This window comes from Ceratotherium simum, chromosome 3, assembly GCF_057802395.1.
Source record: "Ceratotherium simum simum isolate JZ-2026a chromosome 3, ASM5780239v1, whole genome shotgun sequence".
NCBI lineage: Eukaryota > Metazoa > Chordata > Mammalia > Perissodactyla > Rhinocerotidae > Ceratotherium > Ceratotherium simum.
The window spans coordinates 44,259,746-44,284,698 of NC_141902.1; the positions used below are offsets into that span (position 1 = coordinate 44,259,746).

Consider the following 24,953-nt stretch of genomic DNA (forward strand, 5'->3'; position numbering starts at 1 on the left):
AAGACATATAGGCAAAAAAGCTCCATCTCTAACCATTTTAGTGATTTTTTGTTCCAGGAGAGTGATTCAATGATGGTGGACCCAACCAATGACATCCGGATAATAGGCTCCATCACAGTGGTGATTCTTTTAGGAATTTCAGTAGCTGGAATGGAATGGGAAGCAAAGGTGAATTTCTCAAAATGATGTTAACAACAACTGCTGGTCAGGTCCTGAACGAATTGCAGGAATAGAAGAACCCTATATTCAGAAAGAATTGCTGTTATTACTTGTTATGGTAAAAGTTACAGGTTAGTGCTAGGTAGAACACCAAGCCCTCAAAGCCCACCAAAGCAGTCATGACTCACAGCTCATGTGTCACATGATCAGGACTGTGCTTTGTCCTTCTTTATGCTATCATCACAATGACACAGCCACCAAGGTTGCTGCCATCTTCATGCACAGACTTCTTGTGATCATAGCAATAGTACATGCTGGAAGTCTGTGTCTCTCACTCACACCCCTGGCATCCCCTGTCCAGCTGGCTGTGGGTGCTGAAGCCCAAAAGAAATAGCAAGTGTATTGGGAGAAGGTAACAGAGGCAGAAACGATCCTTATCCTCTGAAACCCAGTACTTCAGCAACAAATTTGAGTGCATCATAGGCCCTGGAACTGGAGAATATCCGGATTTAACTAGTAGTAAAACAGTTAGTAAATTTCCGAGTGATGGGGATCATGTTTTTTGCCAGCTTTCTAACTCTCTACAGTGATTGGTGTAGTTGAAACTGGTCCTATGTGCCTGGAGATGCAGTAACTAGACCTAAGTGGGCACCGGAAATGGAAAGATGGGCGAAGCCTCCCACCTGTATAAGGCAATAGGAAACATTCCTACATCGGACTTATTTGTGGATTATGCATTCACACATTAAACAAAAATTGATGAAGTGCTTATCATGTGCTGGGCATTCTGCTGGACACTGGATATTCATTTGTGACCAAAACAGGCACAATCCTTGCTCTAGTTGAGCATATGGCCTATGGGGCTATGAGTAATAATCAAGTAGATAAACAAGTAAATATAAAACGGTAAATTGTGAGGGAAATAAATAGGGCAGTGAGATAGAAAATAAAGGGGAACCTACTTTTGATGACTTTATTCCCTGAGGGAGGCAAGGTCGTTTCATGGCAGTAGAAGGTAGAATTTAAAGCTCCAGCTTTATTGTCGGAGGGCCTGGATTTGAAGCTGGTTTATATCCATATGACCTTAAGTAAATTGCTTAACCTCTCTGTGCCTCAGTTTCTTTATCTTTAAAATGATGATGATAATATTATCTACTTCATATGGTTATTGGTGGTATTATTTATCTGAAAGAATACAGTAGTCCCCTTTTATCCACGGTTTCACTTTCCATGGTTTCAGTTACCCTCAGTCAACAGCAGTCTGAAAATATTAACTGGAAAATTCCAGAAATAAACAATTCATAAGTTTTAAATTGTGCAGTGTTTTGAGTAGTGTGATGCAATCTCACAAGGTCATGCTACATAGGACGTGAATCATCCCTTTGTCTGGCATAACCACACTGTGTACACTACCTGCCCGTTAGTCACTTAGTAGTCCTCTCGGTTATCAGATCAGCTGTCGTGGTATCACAGTATTTGTGTTCAGGTAACCTTATTTTACTTAATAATGACCCCAAAGTGCAAGAGTAGTGATGCTGGAGATTCAGGTATGCCAAAGAGAAGCCATAAAGTGAAAAGGTGAAAGTAAACAAAGAAGGAAAGAAAGAAAATCATATGCTGAAGTTGCTAAGATCTATGGTAACTTTTATTACAGTATATTGTTATAATTGTTCTATTTTATTATTAGTTATTGTTGTTAATCTCTTACTATACGTTATTTCTAAATTAAACTTTATTATAGGTATGTATGTATACCTATAACATAGACTAAAAACGTAGTCTATGTAGAGTTCAGTACTATCTGTGGTTTCAGTCATCCCCTGGGGGTCTTGGATTGTATCCCCGGTGAATAAGGGGATTCGCTGTACTGCTAAAGTTAAATCTGCATCTGCTATATTATGAGCCAGCCCTCAGTGAACATTAGCTATTATTATTTAGATTCACTGGTCAAGAAAGGCCTCTCTAAGGAGGTAACTAAGACTTAAAGGATGAGAAGAGGAAATAGTTATGTAAAGGGTAGGGAGAGGTGCATTCCCTGCAGAGGGAACAGCATATGGGAATGCCAAGCCAATAACACCTTGAAATGTAGGCGAGACTAAAGAAAGATGATGTGGATGGTCAACCTTGCAGACTGCTTGGACACACATTGGCAGCCCAACATCAAATGCACTAGGCATCATGGGAATTCTATGAATCATTCTATGTTCTCGTACTCCTTCTGCAGTTAGTACTGGAAGAGGAGGAATCCACAGGTGCTTTGCCTAGAAAAGAAATAAACTCTATTAGTGTTGAAACTTTTGGCTCCTTTTATATTCCTGAGGACACTAGAGTAAGTTACCCACCTAGTACTTGGAATGTTCTTGAAATGTCCACCTTCAAGTGCCCAAGCACATGCTCCCACTGAAAATGTTACATCTACTCTCAGGTCAAGTGAGGCTTATTAAGATGCTATTCTATAAGGATATGCTTATTACTTACTCTGGATAAGAGAGTCTTGACTAGAATAATCAGATAAAGTCTTTCTTCAGTGGACATATAACTTTAATAATTATATAAAAAGTAGTTAAATAAATCTAACTTGGCCTCCTTTTACTTTGCCGTTCCAGGCTCAAGTGATTCTTCTGATCATTCTTCTCATTGCTATTGCAAACTTCTTCATTGGAACAGTCATTCCATCCAACAATGAGAAGAGGTCCAAAGGTTTCTTTAATTACCAAGGTACGTGTAACAAATGAGTTGCAATAAATAATTCTCCATTGCCCGCCTCCATCACCATCCCTGTGACCCCCATTCTAGCCATTGGAATCCCACTGTGATCCAGGGAAGAGCCTGGGATTGAAGTCAGGCGATCCAGAATGAGTCTTGACCCCACTGCTTTTATCAGCTAGGTGGGTCACCTAACATGTTTGGGTCTCAGATTTTCCTGTTAAAGTGTGGATGCTAACTTCCTAAGGGGATTTTTGATAAGCAAATGAGATAGTGAATGTAAAAGTGCTTTGAAAACCTTAAAGTGCTGGACAAATTGTTATCACTGTCAAATAGTAGAAATAGATTGCACATGCAAGGAAAGAGAACACAGCTCAATTTGTTCAACCAATGGGAGTACTAAGGTCAAACACAGTCATTTTTTTTTCCTCCTAGACCTTTTTGCACCTTGCTTTCCGATAGCATTACCTAGTTAAGCATCAGTGCCAGGTTTTCAAGCATAAAAGACTATAGGAGTTACTTAGTGTAGCATCCTGTGATAACGTCACTAAGCATGAAATCTGACTTCTCTCTCCCATTCTCCACCTATCCACCTTTTCCTAGCTTTCCACTCTAGCTTACCCAAGAATCCACTGCTGAGATTTTTTTTAAATTTCCCTTTGTTATTCACTCAGTTGTCAGCATTTGTTTCCTTTTTATATCACATCACCTCTTTCTTTGATTCTTTTTCTTTGTAAAGATTGTCTTGTTTGCTTTGCATGTTAACATCCTTTTCTCTTCTATTCTTTTCTCTCTTCCAGCACTGGCTGTATTTTTTTCTGATAATTTAAATTTTCTTTCCCTATTTTTGCATCATCACAGATTCTTTTGTTCACATTTTTCTTGCTTCCTTTTCTTTCTTTCTTTCTTCCTTTTTCTTTTCATTTTTCTTCTAGATTGTTTCCTTTTCTTTTAAGTAATTTGGTGACAGCCTGTGGAATAGTATTATTTTATGACCAAAGCTCCTCCTGGTATTATTCTCCCATACATAAGAAATTGGTATAAGGATCTAAGATCCAATCTCTGGAGATGAGGGGTGGGGAAGTTAGAATGTTAGTGGCAAAACCATAAGATAGCCTTACCTACAAGGTTCTCCTACAACTTAAAAAAAAAGCATAGAAACGCAGTGTGTTGAATAAGGTATTTATACATGTGAGTATGTAGTTGTATGTGTGTAGGGCAATTATATGTGTGGTATATTTGCAAGTATGCCAATATGATCATGAGAGAATTCTCCATTTCCTTCTTTTTGAATCTTCTAGATTCAAGGAAGTCAGGCAGCCTGGGTCTCTGTTGGCATGAAAATTATTGAATTTTCAGAGCTATGTCCTAGAGATCTAACACCTTGTAATATGTATTTTTGACTCTGGTAGGTATTAACATGAGCTTCATCAGGAATTCACCAAGATCTTCAAGTTCATTCCATTTAGAATATAGGGGCACATTTGCATTTAGGGCTGTAGAAGCCAAAGGTAACTTTATCTCCTACTCTGTGAAGAAAGTCTACATGACATTTTCTCATGATTTGTGTTGCAGCATCAATATTTGCAGAAAACTTTGGGCCAAGCTTCACGAAAGGTGAAGGTTTCTTCTCTGTCTTTGCCATTTTCTTCCCAGCAGCTACTGGGATTCTTGCAGGTGCCAATATCTCAGGAGATTTGGAGGTATGTTGTTTTCTCTGCTTTTGGAGTCCTGGGAGGTGGTGGTGCAGTTGGTGGGCAGCATACAGAGCAGAAATATCACTTCTGTTAGGATAGACTCCAAATCCCTTGATTTCCTCAAGGAAGGAACTTTTGAGCATGAACTTAAAGCAAAGGCTGGATGCTGCAATTGGTGAGGAAATGTAAGTATTCCAGGCAGAGCAAACAAAAGAACAGACAGGCATAGGAAAACTGTGGGAACAATAAGGAGTTTCTCATGGTTTAAGTGGAGAAGCCCTGAATGAGGCTTGATGATAACCTTAGAAGGCAAGGGGAAACAGCCACTGGAGGGACCTGAGCGAGAGGTAGTTGCCCTAGATTATCACTCCATGAAAGTGAGGACTGTGCCTTTGGTTTCTTGGCTGTATCCTTGGAGCTAGCAAGGGTTGGATACATATTTATTGAGTGAACATATAAAGGAATTTAGATTTGTTATATTAAGGACCACAGTGCCAGGGTAAATTCTTGAGCAGAGATATGGCATTAAAAAGATTATGCTGGGGCCCTGCCTGGCGGCGTAGTGGTTAAGTTCACACACTCCACTTAGGCAGCCCGGGGTCTGCGGGTTCAGATCCTGGGCACGGACCTACACACTGCTCATCAGCAGCCATGCTGTGGCAGTGTCCCACATACAAAATAGAGGAAGATTGGCACAGATGTTAGCTCAGTGACAATCTTCCTCAAGCAAAAAGAGGAAGATTGGCAATGAATGTTAGCTCAGGGCCAATCTTCCTGACCAAAAGAAGAAAAAGAAATTATGCTGAGGCTCAGAAAAATTAAGTAACTTGTTCAAAATGATTCAAGTAGTAAGTATTAGTGCTTAATGAAATTTAGCTATGGAAGTTGAGCTTCTTGTTTCTCAGATTTAAATTTGTATCAGAAGTCACTGATTTAAATTTCTGCAAACTGTAAGAACACATATAAATAAAGAATATTGTACTTTCCTTAGACTCCTTAAAAACAAGTTTTTATTATTAGATTCTTAGTAGTCAGTTCAGCTCAGCCAACACTTACTACTTACACCAGGTACCAGAGAAGCAAAGAAAAGCTTGATCCTTCCCTCAAGGAGCTCATGGTCTAAGAGAGAGACAGACTCCATATGAGTCATAAGAAGCAAGAACAGAATCATGTGCAAAGGAAAGAGGAAAGAGTAATTGCCTCTCCCCAAAGAAGTAAGGGAAGCCTTTCAGAAGAGGGGACACTCAATCTAGATTTCAAGGGATGAATAGGAGTTCATCAATAGGACAAAGAAGAGAGGGACATTTGGAACAGAAGGCATGGAATGTAAAAAGTCACAGTGAAAGATGCTGCTGATGGAAATTATTTTATGTGTGGAGTGGGGTATACAGGTAAAATCTTTTCATCACTGTATTAATAAACATATTTATAAAGGATCTTCTATGTGTCCAAGGCACTCTGAGAGGAAGCAAAATACTAGAAGTACTAGAAGATATTCCTCTCTAAAAAGACAAGACTTAAAGTTCCTTTCTTCAGAGATAAGTGCTAACTTAATTTAGGGTTGCTGTATCAGTAGAAAATTTTATTTATCTATCAGTCTGTACTGAGAAATCTCTGATTTTGAGTTTACATGTAAAGAAAATGCAGAGGATGTCCTGTAATGATTTTCATGGCACAAAATTTTCCCCCAAACAGTATTGTTGTAAAAAGTTGCATTCTTTCTATCTAAAAATACTTTGGTGATTTGTACAATTAAGCTTAACTTTTAGCACATACACTACTATGTGCTATTAAATAGAACTCAGAGATCCTTTAAGCTACAGATAATGGAGTTTGGATATTATCCCAAAACTAGCTGGAGACACTAAGGAGGTGAGATCAGGGAGTACCATGATTAGATATGTGTTTTAGAGAGAGCCTGCCAGCAGCTTGTGAAGGATGGATTAGAGGGTGCAGGGTGATAGGTAGGGAGACTGGAGGCAGAAAGATCAGTGAGAGGATATCACAGTACTCTGGACAAGAGATGAAATGAGCCTGAATTAAGACTATGGCAGGGGAAATGAATCAAAGGGGTTAGCTTTTGTTAGAGTTAGTAAAAAATGGAAAGTATGTTTTTTACTATGATCTGCAGTAAGAAAACATCATACATCACAACCGAGTGCACACATACAAAATTTTCCCCAAACAGTTCTTTACTTTATTACAAATGATGTCTTGTGATATTTTCACATCAGTTCTATTCTACTGTATTCTTTTAATGCTGGTCGCAACCTCCTGAATTGATTTCCTGGTGTAGTAGATGAGGAAAAGGAAGCTCAGATTTGGCCGTTGAGGTTGAAATGGCAGAAGGACATCAGAGTGGAGATGTCTAGTGGGTAGCTAGATTTACGAGTCTGGAGCTCTGGAAAGGAACTAGGGCAGGACTGGAAGGCACAGCATGGATGAGTTCATCCAGGTCTGTGCAATAGGAGAGAAGAGGACCAAGGTAGCATCCAGAGAAACAGATATTCAAATATTGACGGTAGGAAAGGAGTCCACAAACAAGAAAGAGAAGGAGCTGTCTAAGAGGTAGAGGAAACCAACAGAGCGGGGTCATGAAAGTCAAGAGAGGAGAATGCTTTGAGAAGTAATAACTAACATGATCAAAAGCCAGAGTGGTCAAGCGTGTTGAGGACTGAGAGGTGACCACGTATCGGGAAGTGATGAGGAAGCCTCAGAACCTATAGATATTATTTCTCTCAGAGAGTGAAACCAGAAACAATCAAAACATAATAGATTCAGTTCAACTTAGCAAACACTTATTGTTTACATACTATAGGGATATGCAAGGTGCTATCTCTGCTCACAACCTCAGAATCCTTCCTAACATGACACTTCAGGTTGCCAGTGACAGTCCATGAGGGTTGGCACAAGGGGATGCTGCAAAGTTCCATCCTGAACCTTCTATCTGTTAACACATTAATTGATGATCTGTAAATATGTTCCTGGGAAAAGATTTGGGAAATATCCAAGTCTAATCAACAGAGTTAAGATACAGTTTCAGAGATGCAAGATTAGGATGGTTGACATCAAAAAGCAGCAATCTACTAGATTGCTTGTAAAATCAATCTTAAGAAAAAAATATAATATTTAATGAAGAAAAGTAAAGGAAGGTTAGATTGTGGGTTACTGCTGGGAGATGGAAACTAACATTTAGAGTAAAAACTAAGAATTTGTCAAAGTTCTGAGCCCTGTCTAGGCGAGACATAGCCAGACTAGACAACGTGAATATGTAATCATACATTAAGATAATGGCACCCCGATTTATATCAGGTCAAGTTAGACAGACCTTCATGTGAGTTCTAAAAAAGAAATTTTAGACCTCATAGCAGATAGTTCTAAACAAAAACAAAGTTTTTGTGTTTTAGGTACAAGACTACCTTCCTTCTTCATACCTCTTATCCTTATATATATTTTCTTTCTTCCCACTTAAATCAATTCTTCATATTTCACTCAGATCTTAAGAAATCCTTAATAAATAAAATAAAATTTGAAACATATCATGAATTAGGGGATTGAGTGGGGCCCATTTCAGCCACGACTGCCTTCTTTTTCCTTCTATGTGCTGCTCAATTGCACACTTTTGGAGACAATAGTTTGGAAGGAAGAGGCTGGGTATGTATGTATCAGAACAAACTCCGTGTGCAGGTATTCCTAAAAGAGTGGGAAGGAATTTATGATCACACGGTGGTTCCAAAAGGCTGGCTTACTCCATGTGAGGGCAGATTCCTTGGTTTAGTTATCATTTCCAGCTGTCAGGTTGAATCTACATTCACCATGATTTGACCTTTCTAGTGGATTTGAGCAGCAGATTTAAATTAAAAAAAAAAAAAAGGTTCAAACTTTGTTTGACTGCACTGATTGCTTATTTGTATTGATGAGTCTCATGTCCTCTGGTGGGGGAACTAATGCCTACTGAGATTGTGCTTCCCTCAATACAATATTTATTGACTCCTACTATATGCCAGGCACTGTCCTGTATAAGCAATGAATACATTAAAATCTCTACATAATAATCCCTGTTAAGTTGTAATTCAATTATTTAGACGTTATGCTCTTTGGAAATTGATTCTGATATGATTGAGCCCCAAAAATAGGATATAAAATGGTATATTATATATGATGTGAGCTCAGCTCGGTGAATTTATATTCATTTATAAGCAAGAGAAAAACCCATGTTCTGGTATAAGCTTGAATTTGCCACTTTCTTTATGCCTGTTTATGGAAATTAAATAGTTCCCATCACAGTCATTCCTGAACTGGATTCCAAATGGGAAATTTGAGAGGTTGGAGAATTTAGTAGATCATCCTTTTTGCTCACTCAAAAGTGATTTTTTTGTAAAGGCAAGCCTAAGCTTAGTACAAAACAAATGCACACACACAGATATTGTCAACATGCCGGGTGTGTTTGTATATTTCCCCTAATACTTTCAGGTCTGATGTATCTGCATGAAATTCACAGGAGATAAAGGGGAGGGAGAAAGGTTAGTGAGTGAACTAACTAATATACTTTTCTATAAAAACTGTCCCTCCTGGACAGTTAGAGATCTCTTCAGTTCAGTGCAAAGTTTTATAGATTTCTTTATTCACTCTAAACACCTTGTCTTTGTTCAAAAAGAACTTGAGCTCACCTCTGCCATTTGCTTCTTTTCTTTAGAACTTGCCTCAGGAAAGTTATCCTAAAAATTTGAAAATACAGAAATAACTCCAAGTAATCTCTGTTTTTTATACCATCCTGTCTTCTTGTACCTCCACATTATTTTTTTCAAAGGATCCCCAAGATGCCATCCCCAGAGGAACCATGTTGGCCATTTTCATCACCACTGTCGCCTACATAGGAGTTGCTATTTGTGTAGGTGAGTTGTATGTGTCTGGTGTCTAAATGCCAGGATTATAAGGGTCCAGTTGTTTTTTTATGTCCAGTGGGCTTTCAATGGAACAAAAGTAGAAAGTTCTTTAGAAGGCAACAATTTTAATTCCCTTCCTGGATGCTCTAGGTGTCTGAGTACAATCAAGCTGTAACATAGGTGACTCTGGGTCAAGGCTAGGGTAGAGCTAATCAGATTGTCATTCTACCTGAACACAAAGAGGGTCCCATTTTGCTATTCTAGAGGAGAATCCCACTGCCACGGAAGCCACCACTTCCAGCACCCACCTCCCTTGCCCTGGGAGACAGGTGAGGAACTGAGCAAGAGAAAAGAAGCCTAAAACAAAACAAAAATGAAAACAACCAAAAAAGCCTTAGGAAAGTATGAAAGATGTAGAATTGATGACTGTGCCTCCTCTTTGCACTGCTGTCCCTAATATGGAAATGTCACTGCCACCAATTGGCAGGAAATCAGAACAAGACGCAGCTGCCAGCAGTGTGGGTGGCCAGCCCCCACATTGCTCAGTGAGCAGAAAATATGAGGATTCTCCTGCTGTTCCTAAGCTGACTTTTGTTCTACCTGCCGCCTGCAGCCACGCCTCCTCCTGGCGAGGGGTCACCTCATGCTTATGCATTATAGGAGAGGAAGAAATGTGGAACATTCAGAGAGGAAAACTTCTTTCTGTGCGCACTAGGAATGCAGCTCCAGTCTGGACCGCTACAGAAGCCCGGATGACCATTTTACCAAAGGGCACCTCCCAGTTGTCTTCTGCTTACTATAAAGGAAATTAGGAAAGTACATAGATCTTGAGTTGGTTTCTAAAGAAAAAAAAGCAAAACAATTAACTTAGATTCTTGCTTCTCTCACTGCCTGTTATTTGAGGAAATTGGATAATGTTGTTAACCGTATTGTGGCATTTCCGAGTTTAGTTACACGTAAAGAAATTTTATTCCAATGCTTTAGGAAATCAACACATTTTTAAATGACATTGAAATCACCTAAAGTTAAATTTCCCAAATGGTTTTCTTTCTCACACAAAGTAAAAATGAAGGAATAAATAAAGTTATAGACCCGATTTCAGAGATTATTCTAGTTTTTGCCCCGATGGGTGCAAATAATGGCTCATGGCTTGGCTTTATGGGAATCTGGGGAGTTCTAGTATGCAGAAATCAAAATACATGATTTAGAAAAGTCAGCTCAACATAAATGAACAATGCAAAAAGGTAAAATCTGGAATGGATAGTTTTGCTTGGAAACCCACATCCATAATTTCAAATGTTTAAGCAGAGGCTTGCAGGCCACCTCTCAGGGCTATATAAAAAGGATTCCTGCACTGATTATTTTAAATGGTTCTTTCAAATCGAAGATTCTATGATTTTTAAGTCTTTCCCAGATTCAAAGAATATGAATTTCATGGCTAAAATTGAGGATTCCCATTAGTACTTGTCACTTGGACCGCTCTTAAAGTTATTAGCAAGAAAAGAGAACTCACCCTGGTTGGAGTTTGAAAAGCAAAATGAACAGTTTTGTTGGTTGGCATTTAGTTTGTAAAGTATTTATCTTTCAGGTAGTTCAGAAAAGTCTATTTATATTTATATATTTCAATAATCCTATCAAATACATAATAGCAGAGATTACAGTTAGAAAAAATCATAAGGAATGTCAATGATTAAAATATATATCAAGAATCTTTAAAAAGTTCGTAACTGCACTTCTGGGAATCTATCCTAAAAAAATACTTTGAAATATAGAAGAAAAATTTTTATGCACAAATATTTCTTAGAATGTCTATAATAGAAAAATAACAGAAATACCCAAAAGCATGAAAATAATGGAATAAACTGAGATAAATATTTGATAGAATATTATTTGACCATTAATGTTATCTAGGAAATCTTAATATTTTATCCCAAAATATTTTCTGTATTATTTAAACCATTAAAATTTTATGTAAAGTAGAATTATAACTGTTTAAAAAATTATGCAAGGGGCCGGCCCCGTGGCTTAGCAGTTAAGTGCACGCGCTCTGCTACTGGTGGCCCGGGTTTGGATCCTGGGCTCGCACTGACTCACCGCTTGTCAGGCCATCCTGAGGCCGCATCCCGCATACAGCAACTAGCAGGATGTGCAACTATAACACACAACTATCTACTGGGGCTTTGGGGAGAAAAAGGGAAAAAAAAAAGGAGGAGGACTAGCAATAGATGTTAGCTCAGGGCCGGTCTTCCTCAGCAAAAAGAGGAGGATTGGCATGGATGTTAGCTCAGGGCTGATCTTCCTCACAAGAAAAAACAAAACAAACAAACAAACAAAAAATTATGCAAGGAATATCATTAGTTGAAAATAAGAGTTCAGTTCTCTTAATTACTAGAATTCAGTAATGCTATCACTTGGTTCTCTCACACATGAGAAAATAAATCATTCTACTTGAAAAACATCCAGTCAGTAGCACTAAGCCAGAAATATGAATTCGGTATGTATTATGTGCAAAGCACTGAAATGTGCATTTTAAGAGATCAGAAAGTAAGAGAGGCCCAACCTCCAAGTGTCTCACAGAGGCAGGCGAGAGCTAGAACTGAAACCACCCAAGGCAGCAGAAGTGGCAGCCTGTTAGGGACAGGGGGCACTCCCAGGCCTCAGAAGATGGGAACCTCCAGGTACAGCGTCCCAGGAAGCATTGACAAGTGAAGAGAGTATAGGCAGTGGACCTGCCCAGACTTAGAGTACACTAAGTATATTTTCAGAAGAAAATCCTAAGGGAGCAGAATCCTTCATATAAAGAAATGACAAGCCACTGTTGTTTCCCCAGGGGCCTGTGTGGTCCGAGATGCCACTGGGAACGTGAATGACACCATCATTTCTGGGATTAACTGCAATGGTTCAGCAGCCTGTGGGCTGGGCTACGACTTCTCAAGATGTCGAGGTGAACCGTGCCAGTATGGGCTGATGAACAATTTCCAGGTTTGAACTGCAAAAAAATAAATAAATAATGTTTATTGCTATTGTTTTCATGTTTAGAACATCATATATAATGAAACTTCTGACTCTGCCACTGATTGATTATTAATCGATTTGAATTCAGCAAGGGACCATTCGCGTGGGAGGGAAGGGAATCATACAGGCATTATGTGGCAGCAAATCTCGTGGCTGCATTTACTGTGACGGGGAGAGAATAGGGAGTTGTATGAATTGCATCGCCAGGGAAAGATTACCACGCGACATTATGTATCTTCCAATCAATTGTGCAAGATTTCATGGTGGGGAGAAGGAGAGACTTAGATCAGTGAGCACTTAGAATGCGTTTCAGGCATGGGCTTCAGCTTAGGAAAAGCCTCTGCGGTGGTTCCAGAGTGCCTGAAAGGCAAGGCCAAGAGGGAAATTGTGAGTGACAGAGAGGGAGGTAAAAGAGGGGGAGGAACAAGGGAAGTTAGGACTTGTAACTATAGGACTTGTAACATATTAATTTGTCTGAATGATTGGTGAGCAGAGGGAGAAGCAAATTTGTGTGAAAGCTTCATTCATCTATTTTAACAACCAGCAAAGAGAAATTAACTCAGCTGAAGTCATTACTCCAAAATATGACTTAAATTGATAGAATCTCATCATAGCTCAGATCCAAAATTATGTTTAATGAGCACAGAAAAAGTAAAGCTTTGAAAAGCCTCTGTGTGCAGGAAGAACAAGAAAGGCTAATGCCTTCAAAAAGACTGGTAAACAGCTGAGTCCCTCCTCAAACCTTATTAAAATACCATTTTCTGCTGGATAGAATTTCCCATAATAAAAGAAACATATGCCCACAAAGGACAGAGGGGGAAATTGTCAGAATCCTTGAGACCATTTCCTTCTTTATTCTTTCCAGAATCTTCTGGATGTATTGTGGTGAGCATTTAATGTTTCTATAAACAACAACAAAAGGCCATTTCCATTTTGAAGAAACAAATATTAAGTATTTGAGAATGAAATGGGGAAAAAAAAATCTGGTTAGAAGCAATCAGCTTATAAAGGAGATTCCAAATCACAGAAAGTAGAAAGCATTTGGCTGAATTTTTTTTGTCGTCTATTGGATGAGTCTCCTTACTTGAACCTCTCTTCTCAAGGTCATGAGCATGGTGTCAGGGTTTGGTCCCCTCATCACTGCCGGCATCTTTTCTGCAACGCTCTCCTCAGCCCTGGCCTCCCTCGTCAGCGCACCCAAAGTGTTCCAGGTGATACAGACATAAGAGCATGCGCTTCTCCCCACTGCTGTTGCCACTGAACATGGATCAAGCTGAAATACTCATTCTCGCCAGCAATCATTTTCCATCATTTTCTGAAACAGTTTAATGTTTGCATCTGGCTCAAACGCTATGTCTGCCACATAGTCAAGATCGATTCAAATAATCAAAGAATGATAAACTGCAGTGTTAACTTGTGCCTCATATTGTGTATCACTTCATCTTTGCCCAGATCTTCTTGTTTGAATCACCTAGAGAAAATGACTGTGCAGAGGCAGAAATGATGAATTTCTCCTCTTCTTTTCCGTTAGGCGCTGTGCAAGGACAACATCTACAAAGCCCTGCAGTTCTTTGCAAAGGGATACGGGAAAAACAACGAACCCCTGAGGGGGTACATCCTCACCTTTGTCATAGCCATGGCGTTCATTCTCATTGGTTCGTAGTTCTCTTGTTCTTACTGAAAGCCAAAGAATTCTTCTGATTACTCATAGGATTTATCTTTTAGCTTGAGAAATTACCTGTTTTATATTTAATATCCCATTTGGGAATATTGGAGTCTGTCTAAGAAGGAAATGAGAAATCCTTGTGTGTAGAGGGCCTTTGAGGACTTAAAAATGGACTTTCAACCTTAATCTCTTCTTTGAATCTGAATGTTGGAAATCCATCCAACCAAATGCAGCTGAATCCTTGCTTCAACCTGCCCAATATTGTCTAATTTCAGAGTCTCCCTCAGCTGCCACCTGTCTTTACATCTCCTGGCCTGGCAGCTAGGACGAGAATTGAAGTGTCAGTTCTCAAAATATGCTCGTGTCAGAATTAGAATCAACTGTGGGTCTGTTAAACTGCAGATTTTTCAAGCCTAACCCCAGAATTAGAATCAGAATCTCTGGGGATAAGGAATCTGCATTTTTAAAAGTCCCTCAAGAGATTCATAGACCACTAATGTTGGAGAACCACCTACCTAGACTATAATCTCAGCCCCCTCTCCCTAAGCAATATAGAAACTGCTGCATAATCTTGGAAAGGCTCATTCATCAACTTTAGCCTGTGCATTCCTCACTCCTCCCAAAGGCACCACTTTTGCTGGTGAGCATATCAGAGGAAAAGAAGCAAAAGGCGAGGATGATGATAACTATGCATGGGCGGGCAGAGCCTTCCCCAGCACGGCCGTGCCAAACATTGAGGGCTCCTCCTCATCACACACACTCAGGAAGTGATGATAATTCACGAATCCTCATGAGATTTCTACAAGGTTGAAGAGGGGAAAACATGACTCTCTCTGTTTGTTAGATTTTTAAAAAATTAAACAAAAAAATGATTATGTACAGATATGTTTCAAAGTTTTAAAAATTTTGTAAATTAAATAATATCCCTAAAAAATCACTCTTTCAGAACAACGTAGATTAGCTTCATGGCACCAGCTTTGTGACAGCTATTTTTGCCTACCTCCTTGCCAGCATCCATGTTCTAGAATCACACCCAGCTGCCATCTGCATTTGTATCACTGAGGTTGATGGATATCTGACCTTCAGATAAATAGGAATATCTCTAAATTATTTCCTATATAAACAATGCAACTGGGATTAAATCATACTGGATATTTAGGTACTGAGGTAAAACTGAGTCAAACTTTGAGAGGTAGAACTCCCTAGAGATGTAGAAAAGTGCAAATGACTAACAAGAGTCCTGAAAGTCAGAGAGAGCAAGTTGGTATATGCAGAGAGATTTCCAAGTCGGCATTTCTGGTGCGCCAGTATTTAACTAATCTGTTGCCTTCCACAGCCTTTTGATTGTACACATAGCAGATGAAGAACACAGGATTTGGTGCCTCTGGAATAGCCACAGGGGAATTTATCATCTGCCCAGTCCCCAAACCCTCTACCCACTCCACTCGAATTTTTTGTAGGTAGAGGTCTTGATTGTCTATTTTCTGATTGGTAGGTTTTCTTGCTTTTTACTTTATGGAAAATAAATTCTGGCTAAGAATATATTTTTTACTTTTTATTTATTTTTATTTTTTATTTTTTTGTGTGTGTGAGGAAGATCAGCCCTAAGCTAACATCTGATGCCAATCCTCCTCTTTTTGCTGAGGAAGATTGGCCCTGGGTTAACATCTGTGCCCATCTTCCTCCACTTTATATGGGATGCCGCCACAGCATGACTTGACAAGCAGTGCGTCTGTGAGCGCCTGGGATCCGAACCTGCCAACCCCGGGCCGCCAAAGCGGAGCACGAGCGCTTAACCGCTTGCACCACCGGGCCGGCCCCAAGAATATATTTTTTAAATGAATGCAGCCCCAAAGAAAAATCGCTAACTTCTTAAACTTTGATAGATGCTAGCTATGTTTTTAATTTCCAAATAAAGTCAAGCTTCCAGGCTATAACAGCTGTTCAGCCCCTGGCCTCCTCACTCCTACCTACATGCTCAATTCTGCTTCGTTCACAGCGGAACTGAACACCATCGCTCCCATCATCTCCAACTTTTTCCTGGCCTCATACGCACTCATTAATTTCTCTTGCTTCCATGCCTCTTATGCCAAATCTCCAGGTAAGTTGACTTTTCAAAACTAAAGTAACCTAAGCCAACAGTTAGTTTGTCTCAATGAAATGAAAGAAGTCGGTCAAAAATGCTCAATCTGTGTTTATTGTTTCCTTATATCATAGTGGGCAATGTAATCCACTTTATTTTGGTGAGTTGGGGGATGATTTCTGATATAGAAAAAGAATCATATGAGCAATGGCCTTTTGACCAACCGTAAAGTCAATTTTATCCTGCGGCAATAAATTATTCATTGCAAGAGAAACCACATTTATTTCAGCAGTAGAAAAACACCTCTATTTATTTCCAGGGTGAAAGTGACCACAGAAGTGGAATAAATGTATATATTTGAAACTTCCTTACTAGCAATTTGTTTCCTGCCCGTGGTGCAGAAGAGAAGGACGAGTAGTTCCCATAATTACCTGCTGAGTGGAGTTGATGCAGATTCTCGTTGAAGCTGGCGACATCCCAGCACTCTCAGACTGCAGTTTAAAGTGGGGCAAAATTTCCCACCAAAGAACCTTCCCCTCTCTGTTCACCCCCACCTCTTCTTTGCTTCCATTGGCCAATAGAACTTCTTCTCCCTTTCCACCAGAAGAGAGACTTGTCATTATCAACCTTCAGAAAGTTCTTCACCATGAGGACTTTTATCAGGGATATAAACATTTCTGCTCTTTTAGGGCCTGCCACGATCTCGAGCCTCCTTTGGAAAACCTGCTGCCAATAAGACAAATATAAATGGAAGGGAAGCCTTCATTCCCAAGGCCACGGGGCCCCAGAAGATACTGAGGACTTTTTGTTTCTGTTTTGTTGTCTTCTTTTAAGCAGAGAAGAGAAAGTTCTAGTCATAGAATACAATAAATCATAGAAATGTGTGCCTCCGGGCCACTTTATGTCCATTTTTGAAAAAAAGGTGAAGTGATAGAGGTGGGCAGAGGAAAGAGTGAAAAAGAAGGAGGGAAAGAGGAAGAGATAAAAAGAGAGAAGAAAGATAGAAAAGCATATAGAGGGAGAGACAAATGGATACACAGACCCAGAAGACCACTCTCTCTCTCTCTCTCTGTTTCTTTTACACACACACACACACACACACAAATATGCACAGAAAGCCAGACTCAGAGAAAAATAGGGGCATTACCAGTGGTGTTCTCGAAATGCTATTTCCATCTTGTGGCCATTTAGGAAACTGCTCTTGAAGACTCTGAAAGCTCTGTTGTGTTTTGGCAACTCCAAATTTAAAATGTACTTCACTCACAGACCAAACATACCCTTTAAATCAGAGCTTCTGCGTCCTGACCATACTGTCTCCCAGCTTCTTTCATTTCAGGGAACTAATAGAACATGGAAACCCCCATACATATATGAACCGTGTGAAATATTTTCATTGCAAAATGGATGACATAGTAATGCATCAAGTTTAAGAAGCCATTGCAGAAAAATTTCTCCCTCTTTTCCCATAGATTATTATTTCTGAAAGGGCACGCACTATCCTCCTAGGGTAAAGGAAGAGCCAGCAGGAAGTCAGTGGATTGACTTTGATGACTGTGACAACTGCTCTGCCTTCTCCATGGGAACAATAAGCCCATTGTCTTCACCTTGTCTTTCTTGAGACACCAAGGAGTTCTTTCTACCCCTCCCCACTAGACCCCACTCTTTCCATCCCTCCTGCCTCCTTTCAACTCCTGATGGCATAGGTATCAGATGCTTAAGTTTTCATAGTTTGAGAAGACAATCGGGGGCATGCAGGAAGTGTGGAGAGGCCATGAGTGATACGTTTTCTATATTTCACAGCATACTTATTTAAATAATTATACCTTCATAGGCCAGGGGCCCAAGATCACAGAAAACTAATAACAGAGTTAGAAAGTTAACCTAAAAGTTCTGATTTTTATGCTAGAAAAAAACATGCTGCCTGCATTCTAATAATATGGAATGATGTGATAATGATAGTGTGGAAGTTTTCCTGTGCACATAGTATTTTTTTTGTTTTTTTTTTTTTTACTTTCAGGATGGAGACCTGCATATGGAATTTACAACATGTGGGTGTCTCTTTTTGGAGCTGTTTTGTGCTGTGCAGTCATGTTTGTCATCAACTGGTGGGCAGCTGTCATCACCTATGTCATTGAGTTCTTCCTCTATATCTATGTGACTTATAAGAAGCCAGGTAAGATAAGAAGGACTTATGTCTGGAGGAGGGGGGTTTCCAAAGCACTCCAACCACCTATTCATTCAACAAATATTTATTGAGCAGCTTCTATGTGCTTAGGTATGCCATGTGTATAAAGGATATTAATAATATAATGTAATAAAATAATAACAATAGTTAACCTCGTTGAGCACCTATTATATAGCATGCACTCATTTAATCCTCACAGTAATGCTATATATTAAGTGCTATTAGTACCATTTTACAGATGAAGAAACTAGAGTTTGAAGAGTTGACAGCTTGCTGAGATAACAGTCAGGATGTGATGAAGCAGACATTTTAACCAGAGTGTGTATGATACCAAACCCCACAAGCTTTCCGTTATATCACCTTCCCATGTCCTGATAAATGAGATATAGTCCCTGTCCTCAAGGAGTTCACAGACCCACAAATAAGCAGTTAACAATAATACAATGTAGTAAGTACTGTGAAAGTGACGTGAATGAACTGCTGAGAAAAGGAGAGGGCGTGGTTAACTCTGATTAGAGTTGTAGGAGAAAACTTTCCTGGTTCATGGCTTGTGTTCCTTGGGACATGCACTCAGTTGGCACTTAATAAATATGTGGTGAATGGACAACCAAGCTATTTTTTTTAAAAAAAGGCAAGAGACTGGCGTTGATTAATTGGATAGAGCAAGGGAAGCTTATTTTAGGCAGAAGGAAAAGCATGAGTGAAGTTAGGAAGCATGCAAGTACATGGCATATTTAGGAAGTTTCAAGGCCCTTAGCATGGAAGGAGTTCTTGGGTGCAAAGGACAAGGGGCATGAGATGAGCCTGGAAGGGTAGGTTGGGGCCAGATAAATGAGAAATTTAAATGGCATCCTGAAGAATCTGGATATTGTGAGCCTCAAGAAGCTGCCATAGATCATTCAACTGGATCTGGACTTTGGATGTTAACTTTAGAACCAGTGAGAAGGAGGGATTGAAGCTGGGAGAGGCTAGAGACCGCAGAGCACCATACAAAGAGGTCCAGTCTCAGGAGCCGACAGGCCCCCAGCCACCCTCACTCTCCCCTTGCCTGTACTCCGCAAGCAAAGTAGATAAGGCAGTAACTACCTCAAAGAGGTTTCATTGTTGTTTTTCTCTATTGCTTTATGCCTTTTTAACATCAGGTATAATTTGCATATGGTAAATTCACTCCCTTTAGATGTACTATCTCTAAGTTTTGACAGACGTACACAGTCTTATAACCACCACCACAATCAAGATGGAGGACATTTCCATCATCACTAAAAGTTTACACTCCTATATAGTCAATCTCTTCCCTCAGCTTAGCCCCTAGCAACCACTTTTCTGATTTCTGTCCCTATAGCTTTGCCTTTTCCAGAATTTTACATAGAATCCTATAGTATGTAGCCTTTGTGTATGCTTCTTTTCACTTAGCATGATGCTTTTACATTCATCTGTGTTGTTGCATGAATAAGTAGTTTGTTCCATTTTGGTTTTGAGTAGTATTCCATTGTATGAATATACCTTAAATTTCTAAAAAATGTATCCACCAGTTGATGGACATTTGGGTTGTTTCCAGCTTGGGGTGATTATGTATAAAGCTGCTATAAACATTCACACAGAGGACTTTATGTGGACCTATGTTTTCATTTCTATAGGAGTGGGATTTCTGATTATATAATAAGTATATATATTATAAGTGTGTGTGTGTATATATATATATATATGGATGTATGTATGCCAAACAGTAGCAGTATCATTTTCCATTCCTACCACCAATGAATGAAAGTCCTAGTTGCTTCACATCCTTGTCAGTGCTTAGTATTGTCAGTTGATTTTTTAAAAAAACATTGTAATAGATGTAGAGTACTATCTTATTGTGGTTTGGTTTACATCCTCCCAATAACTAGTGATGTTGAACATCTTATTTGCCATCCATATATCTTCTTTAGTCAAACCTTTTGCCCATTTTTTGAGTTGTTTGTTTTCTTATTATTCAGCTGTGAGAGTTCTTTATATATTCTGGTTGCAAATCCTTCAGCAGTACATGTTTTGCAGATATTTTCTGCAGGTCTATGACTTGTCCTTTCATTTTCTTTACAGTTTGTTTTGAAGAGCAGACATTCTTAATTTCTATAAAGTCTAATTTATCATTTCCTTCTTTCTTTAATCCAAAGGCACAAATTGCTTATAGAAGTTTCAATGCTTTAGATTTTAAATCTATGTCTATCATCCATTTTGAGTTAATTTTTGTATATGGTATGGGGAATGGATCAAGATTTATTTTTTACATATAAATATCTAATTGACCAGTAGGGTTTTTATAAGAATAAAAGAATTTAAAGTATGCTAAATGCCTGGTGCATAGTCAACACAATCAATATTAATCTTTTTTATCTCCAGATCATTATCCCCCACCATTTCCCTCACTCTTCCAAGCAAGACTGGGGAGATGGCTCTGTCTGCCATCTGGGGTGAATCTGTACATTCCCATCAGGGACTTTTTCTGTTAAGATTTAGAGAATCCATCTAATATTTAATTTTTTAAAAAAAAGAATGGCAGAGAATGGTAGTGCTTACCTCCCTTATTATGATGATTAGGTCCTAAAAGATGAACTAAAATGCTTGCTAAAGATTGACCCTCTTCATGGACATCCAGAAATAAAAATTCCTGAGCTATTCAGTTTTACTATTCAAAACATAAAGATTGCTGCACACTATCTGTGAACACAAAAATGTGTCTTTTCTTTTTAAATTAGGCATTTGTGAAGACCCCTTGAATTTATTCAGGGGCTGACCATTTCCCCAAGTCTATCTGCCTGCAATGTGGTTATCACACAGCCTCTCCCAGCACGCAAGATTTCTGGGGCTATAGCTTTAAAGTCTAATCCTTAGCTGGAGAGGTCTCACTTCCAAGAATTCATGAAGTGTTCATAGAAGGACACACACAATGTTCTTTCTAGGAAACACTACATTATGTTTTCTCTAATTTGGGCACTTGTCACTGCTGACATAGCCAAGAAAAATCATAGAGGGGAATGGCTTATAAAAATTATTCACAGTATACAGAAGGAAGGTCACTGCTTTTTATGCCAAATTCCTCCTTCATCCACAGATGTGAACTGGGGCTCCTCCACACAGGCTCTTTCCTATGTGAGCGCTTTAGACAATGCTCTGGAATTAACTACAGTGGAAGACCACGTGAAAAATTTCAGGTAAAATTGGCTTCTCAGGGTCCTGTGGTTTCACATTATAAGTAGCTTTCCTTTACGGGAGACAAATGCACTAGTGTAGTTAAACGCTTTATGGGTATGTTCTAAGAATAGGCAGTCATGCAAAACTGCCACATTTTCACGATGCGTGCTTCTTCCCTTCCAGTCTGAGCTATGCCCACCCCCAACTATAAACCCTCATAGTGCTGGCGGTCACCTTCCATGCAAAGAGATAGAGAGGTGATCTAAGTGACATGATTTCAGAGAGATGTGCCCCAATCCCCACACACCTTAATCATTGTTGCCGTCTCCATTCAGCTGAAAGCTTTGTGGCTTACTGAATTCTCTTAGGAAAAGTTACAGTTTAAGCTTTTCATTAGTTATATCTCATTTTGAATGGAACCTCAAAAGAAGCTTTGCAAGGAGGAGGAAGGAAAATCACATGAAAATACTGGTTGAAGAAGGACAGGTTCTGTTGGGGGCTTGGGATAGGATACTGTCCAGAGGACAAAACACAGAGAACTACCATTTCTTTACTTCACATATTTGCCATCACTAACTAAACTAAGAATACAAAGATGGCAAGATGTACAGGCAAGATGATTCAAGACTTCTGGTGAGAAACCCAAGAAATATTTAGGGGAGAGTTTGTCTCATTTTGCCAAACCTTCTGTGGCCACTATTTCCACTGGGATGATTCTGGGCTCATAGGCTTCTTGCAATGGCCACTTCTCACATCTTCTTTTCTCCACTTCCAGGCCTCAGTGCATTGTTTTAACAGGGGGACCCATGACAAGACCTGCTCTCCTGGACATAACTCATGCCTTTACCAAGAACAGTGGCCTTTGCATCTGTTGTGAAGTCTTTGTGGTAAGAGCCTCTTCATCCCAGAAAGGTGCTTTTTCCTCCCTGCTCACCTTGTGTTGTTTTAGGCGAGCCAAGCAGCTACATGCAGTGATAGGAGAATGGCAAGAGAGTTTGGACAAGAGCCCTTTTCCTTGATTCGTACAGCAAGGACTAGCAAGTGCCCGTGATCCTGAATTTACACGAGTGGATAAAATGTGTTTCAGATTTCATAGGAGACCAACTAAAAGTGATAAATATTTCCAAATGATGGCTTTTGAGTCAAGAAAAAGAGAACTGACTCAGAAATAAATGAAGGCATTTGGGGTGATAACTGTCTGCAGAAATATAAAAGGATGGAATGAATCAGAGAGTGCTATTATATAGATTAACTCATGAGGAGAGAACTAGACATAATGGCCTTAAATGACAGCACATAAAATTTAGATTAAGTATTTGGATAAACTTGATGACACTACAGATATCTAGGGAATTCAACCAAGTTTTCCTTGTCTTAGATAAACATTCAGAGCTGAATGAGTTCCTTTTTGTTTAGGAAATATGTGGTAAACTATTGATAAGTTATTGGTGGTTTTCCCAGGAGGTATTCAAAGGTGATGCTAAAAATTTAACCATGATTATTGACCAATCACCAATCTCTAAAGTGAGGAGAAAGTATTAAAGTTATAACAAAATAGTAAGTCTAAGTCCTTCAAACCAGCCTACCTCTACTTGTATTCCCATTACGCTCTTTCTGTCTCTCTCATACACACATACACATACCCCACTCAAAATCCTCAGCTATTTCAATGTATTTTTAGAGTACTTACCTATTCTTCAAATCATTTTCCTACAGTTTGTCTTAGTTGATCTACATAACAGCCTAGTGAGGCAGAAAGGAAAAGAAACTCTGTTCTCATTTTACTGATTGGAAAAGTGAGATTCAGGAAAATTAAATTATTGCAAAGGGTCACATGACAAGAAAATGGCAGAGCCAGGATGTCAGTCCAGGCCACCCAGTTGTGTTGTGTTACATCATGAGGAGAAAGCCTTAGCAGACTTGTATCCCTGGAAGTGCTGTTAGACAGGTACCACTACCTAAACTTCTAATACCTACCAGGGAATAGGGCTGTGAGGCAGCTGTGTAACCCTGGGGCCAGTCAACTGTGCCATGACACAGGGACTAATTGACCACACGTCATCATGACCAGCACTTAAGCGCCTTTTTACACTTATCAGTACTCTAAATGCCATACGAAGCAAGTCAGTCATATTCTCTTTCCTCTCAGTGCTTGTATGATAGTTACTCAAACAACATAACTCAATGCAATTATCTGATAGGAGGTGGAGGGAATCCTACTGACTGCAGAAGATTGACAGGTTAAGTAATGACCAACTATGACTCCAGAGAATTTTAAAAATCTTATCAAGCACCTTTCTCTCATATTATCAACTTTGGTGCCCTGGATTAGTGGATTTCATTTTGGCCAATATAATAAGGAGCCAGTTTTGATGGAATAAGCAGTTTGGGGTGTTTTTCTTCTCCAGCAATTTAGAGAAAACTTAGTTTAGCAGGCAATAAAATATCTTTAGGACAGGAGAAATGAACCAGGAGTATAAACAGTGATACACTGGCAGAGGAGGAAAGGTCTTTCTATAGAGACAGGAGATATTGCTTTTAATTAACCCTTTGCTGTTTTAACTATAATAAAAGAGTACGATTCTGGAATACCATTTCGTGTGAAATAGGTATGTAAATCTGTGCCTCCAATGACCTGGTTGTTTGACATGTATATTGGACCACATTGTACATCACCGTGCTGGTCTCTCCAAGGAAGGCCCAAGAGTCTTGCTCCCAGATGCTGAGGTTCTCTTGGAAACAGAATAGTTACTGCATCAGTTAATGACTTTCTGGTTAGTTACTTTCTGTAAGCTCCTGGGGCTGCAGATGCTGTCAGCATTTTTCAACTCCATGCTCAGTCGTCAATCATCTTTGCAAAGAAACAGATGGAAGGGGTTGTGGGGAAAGTCGACACCCCATTACAAAATTTTTTCCAAAAGCAAAGTGGTTGGTGGTTAGGACAACCTGGTGGAAAAAGTTAAATAGTCACAATGATGTTAAGAGATGACAATTTAATTTTTAACTCTAGGAAGCTGGTGCTCATGGGCTTTCGAGACACACAGTCAAGTTCTGAATCAGTTTTGCCACCTATTAGCTGTGAGTCCCTTAGGCACATAATTTAGTCTCCCTATGCCTCACTTTTCTCAGTTATAAAATAGGAATATTAATAATAATAATAATAACAGCATCTGTGTTACAGGGTTGTTGTGAGAATTCCATAAGATAAGCTTTCTAGTGCTCAGCTCAGTATCTGTCAAATAGTAAATGCTCAACTAATTTTAGTTGGTATTGTTGATATTGCTATTATCATCATCATTATTTTTGGTATACCCTAGTTGCCATTTTCATTCCAAAAATATATCCCCTTCAACAGAACCTTAAAGCACCCTCTCTCAAAGAA

The 24,953-nt window shown here is 39.3% G+C and overlaps 1 protein-coding gene across 1 annotated transcript in view; it reads left to right on the forward strand.

Moving 5' to 3' along the window:
* Positions 1-24,953, forward strand: part of SLC12A1 (solute carrier family 12 member 1) — an 82,699-nt gene that overhangs the window by 20,035 nt on the left and 37,711 nt on the right. The window contains exons 7-17 of the mRNA XM_087429074.1: positions 58-168; positions 2,766-2,877; positions 4,441-4,568; positions 9,373-9,457; positions 12,279-12,430; positions 13,567-13,674; positions 13,995-14,118; positions 16,129-16,230; positions 18,230-18,385; positions 21,492-21,591; positions 22,347-22,458. Of these exons, the coding sequence (XP_087285200.1) occupies positions 58-168; positions 2,766-2,877; positions 4,441-4,568; positions 9,373-9,457; positions 12,279-12,430; positions 13,567-13,674; positions 13,995-14,118; positions 16,129-16,230; positions 18,230-18,385; positions 21,492-21,591; positions 22,347-22,458 (1,290 nt within the window). The remainder of the gene's footprint in view (positions 1-57; positions 169-2,765; positions 2,878-4,440; positions 4,569-9,372; positions 9,458-12,278; positions 12,431-13,566; positions 13,675-13,994; positions 14,119-16,128; positions 16,231-18,229; positions 18,386-21,491; positions 21,592-22,346; positions 22,459-24,953) is intronic.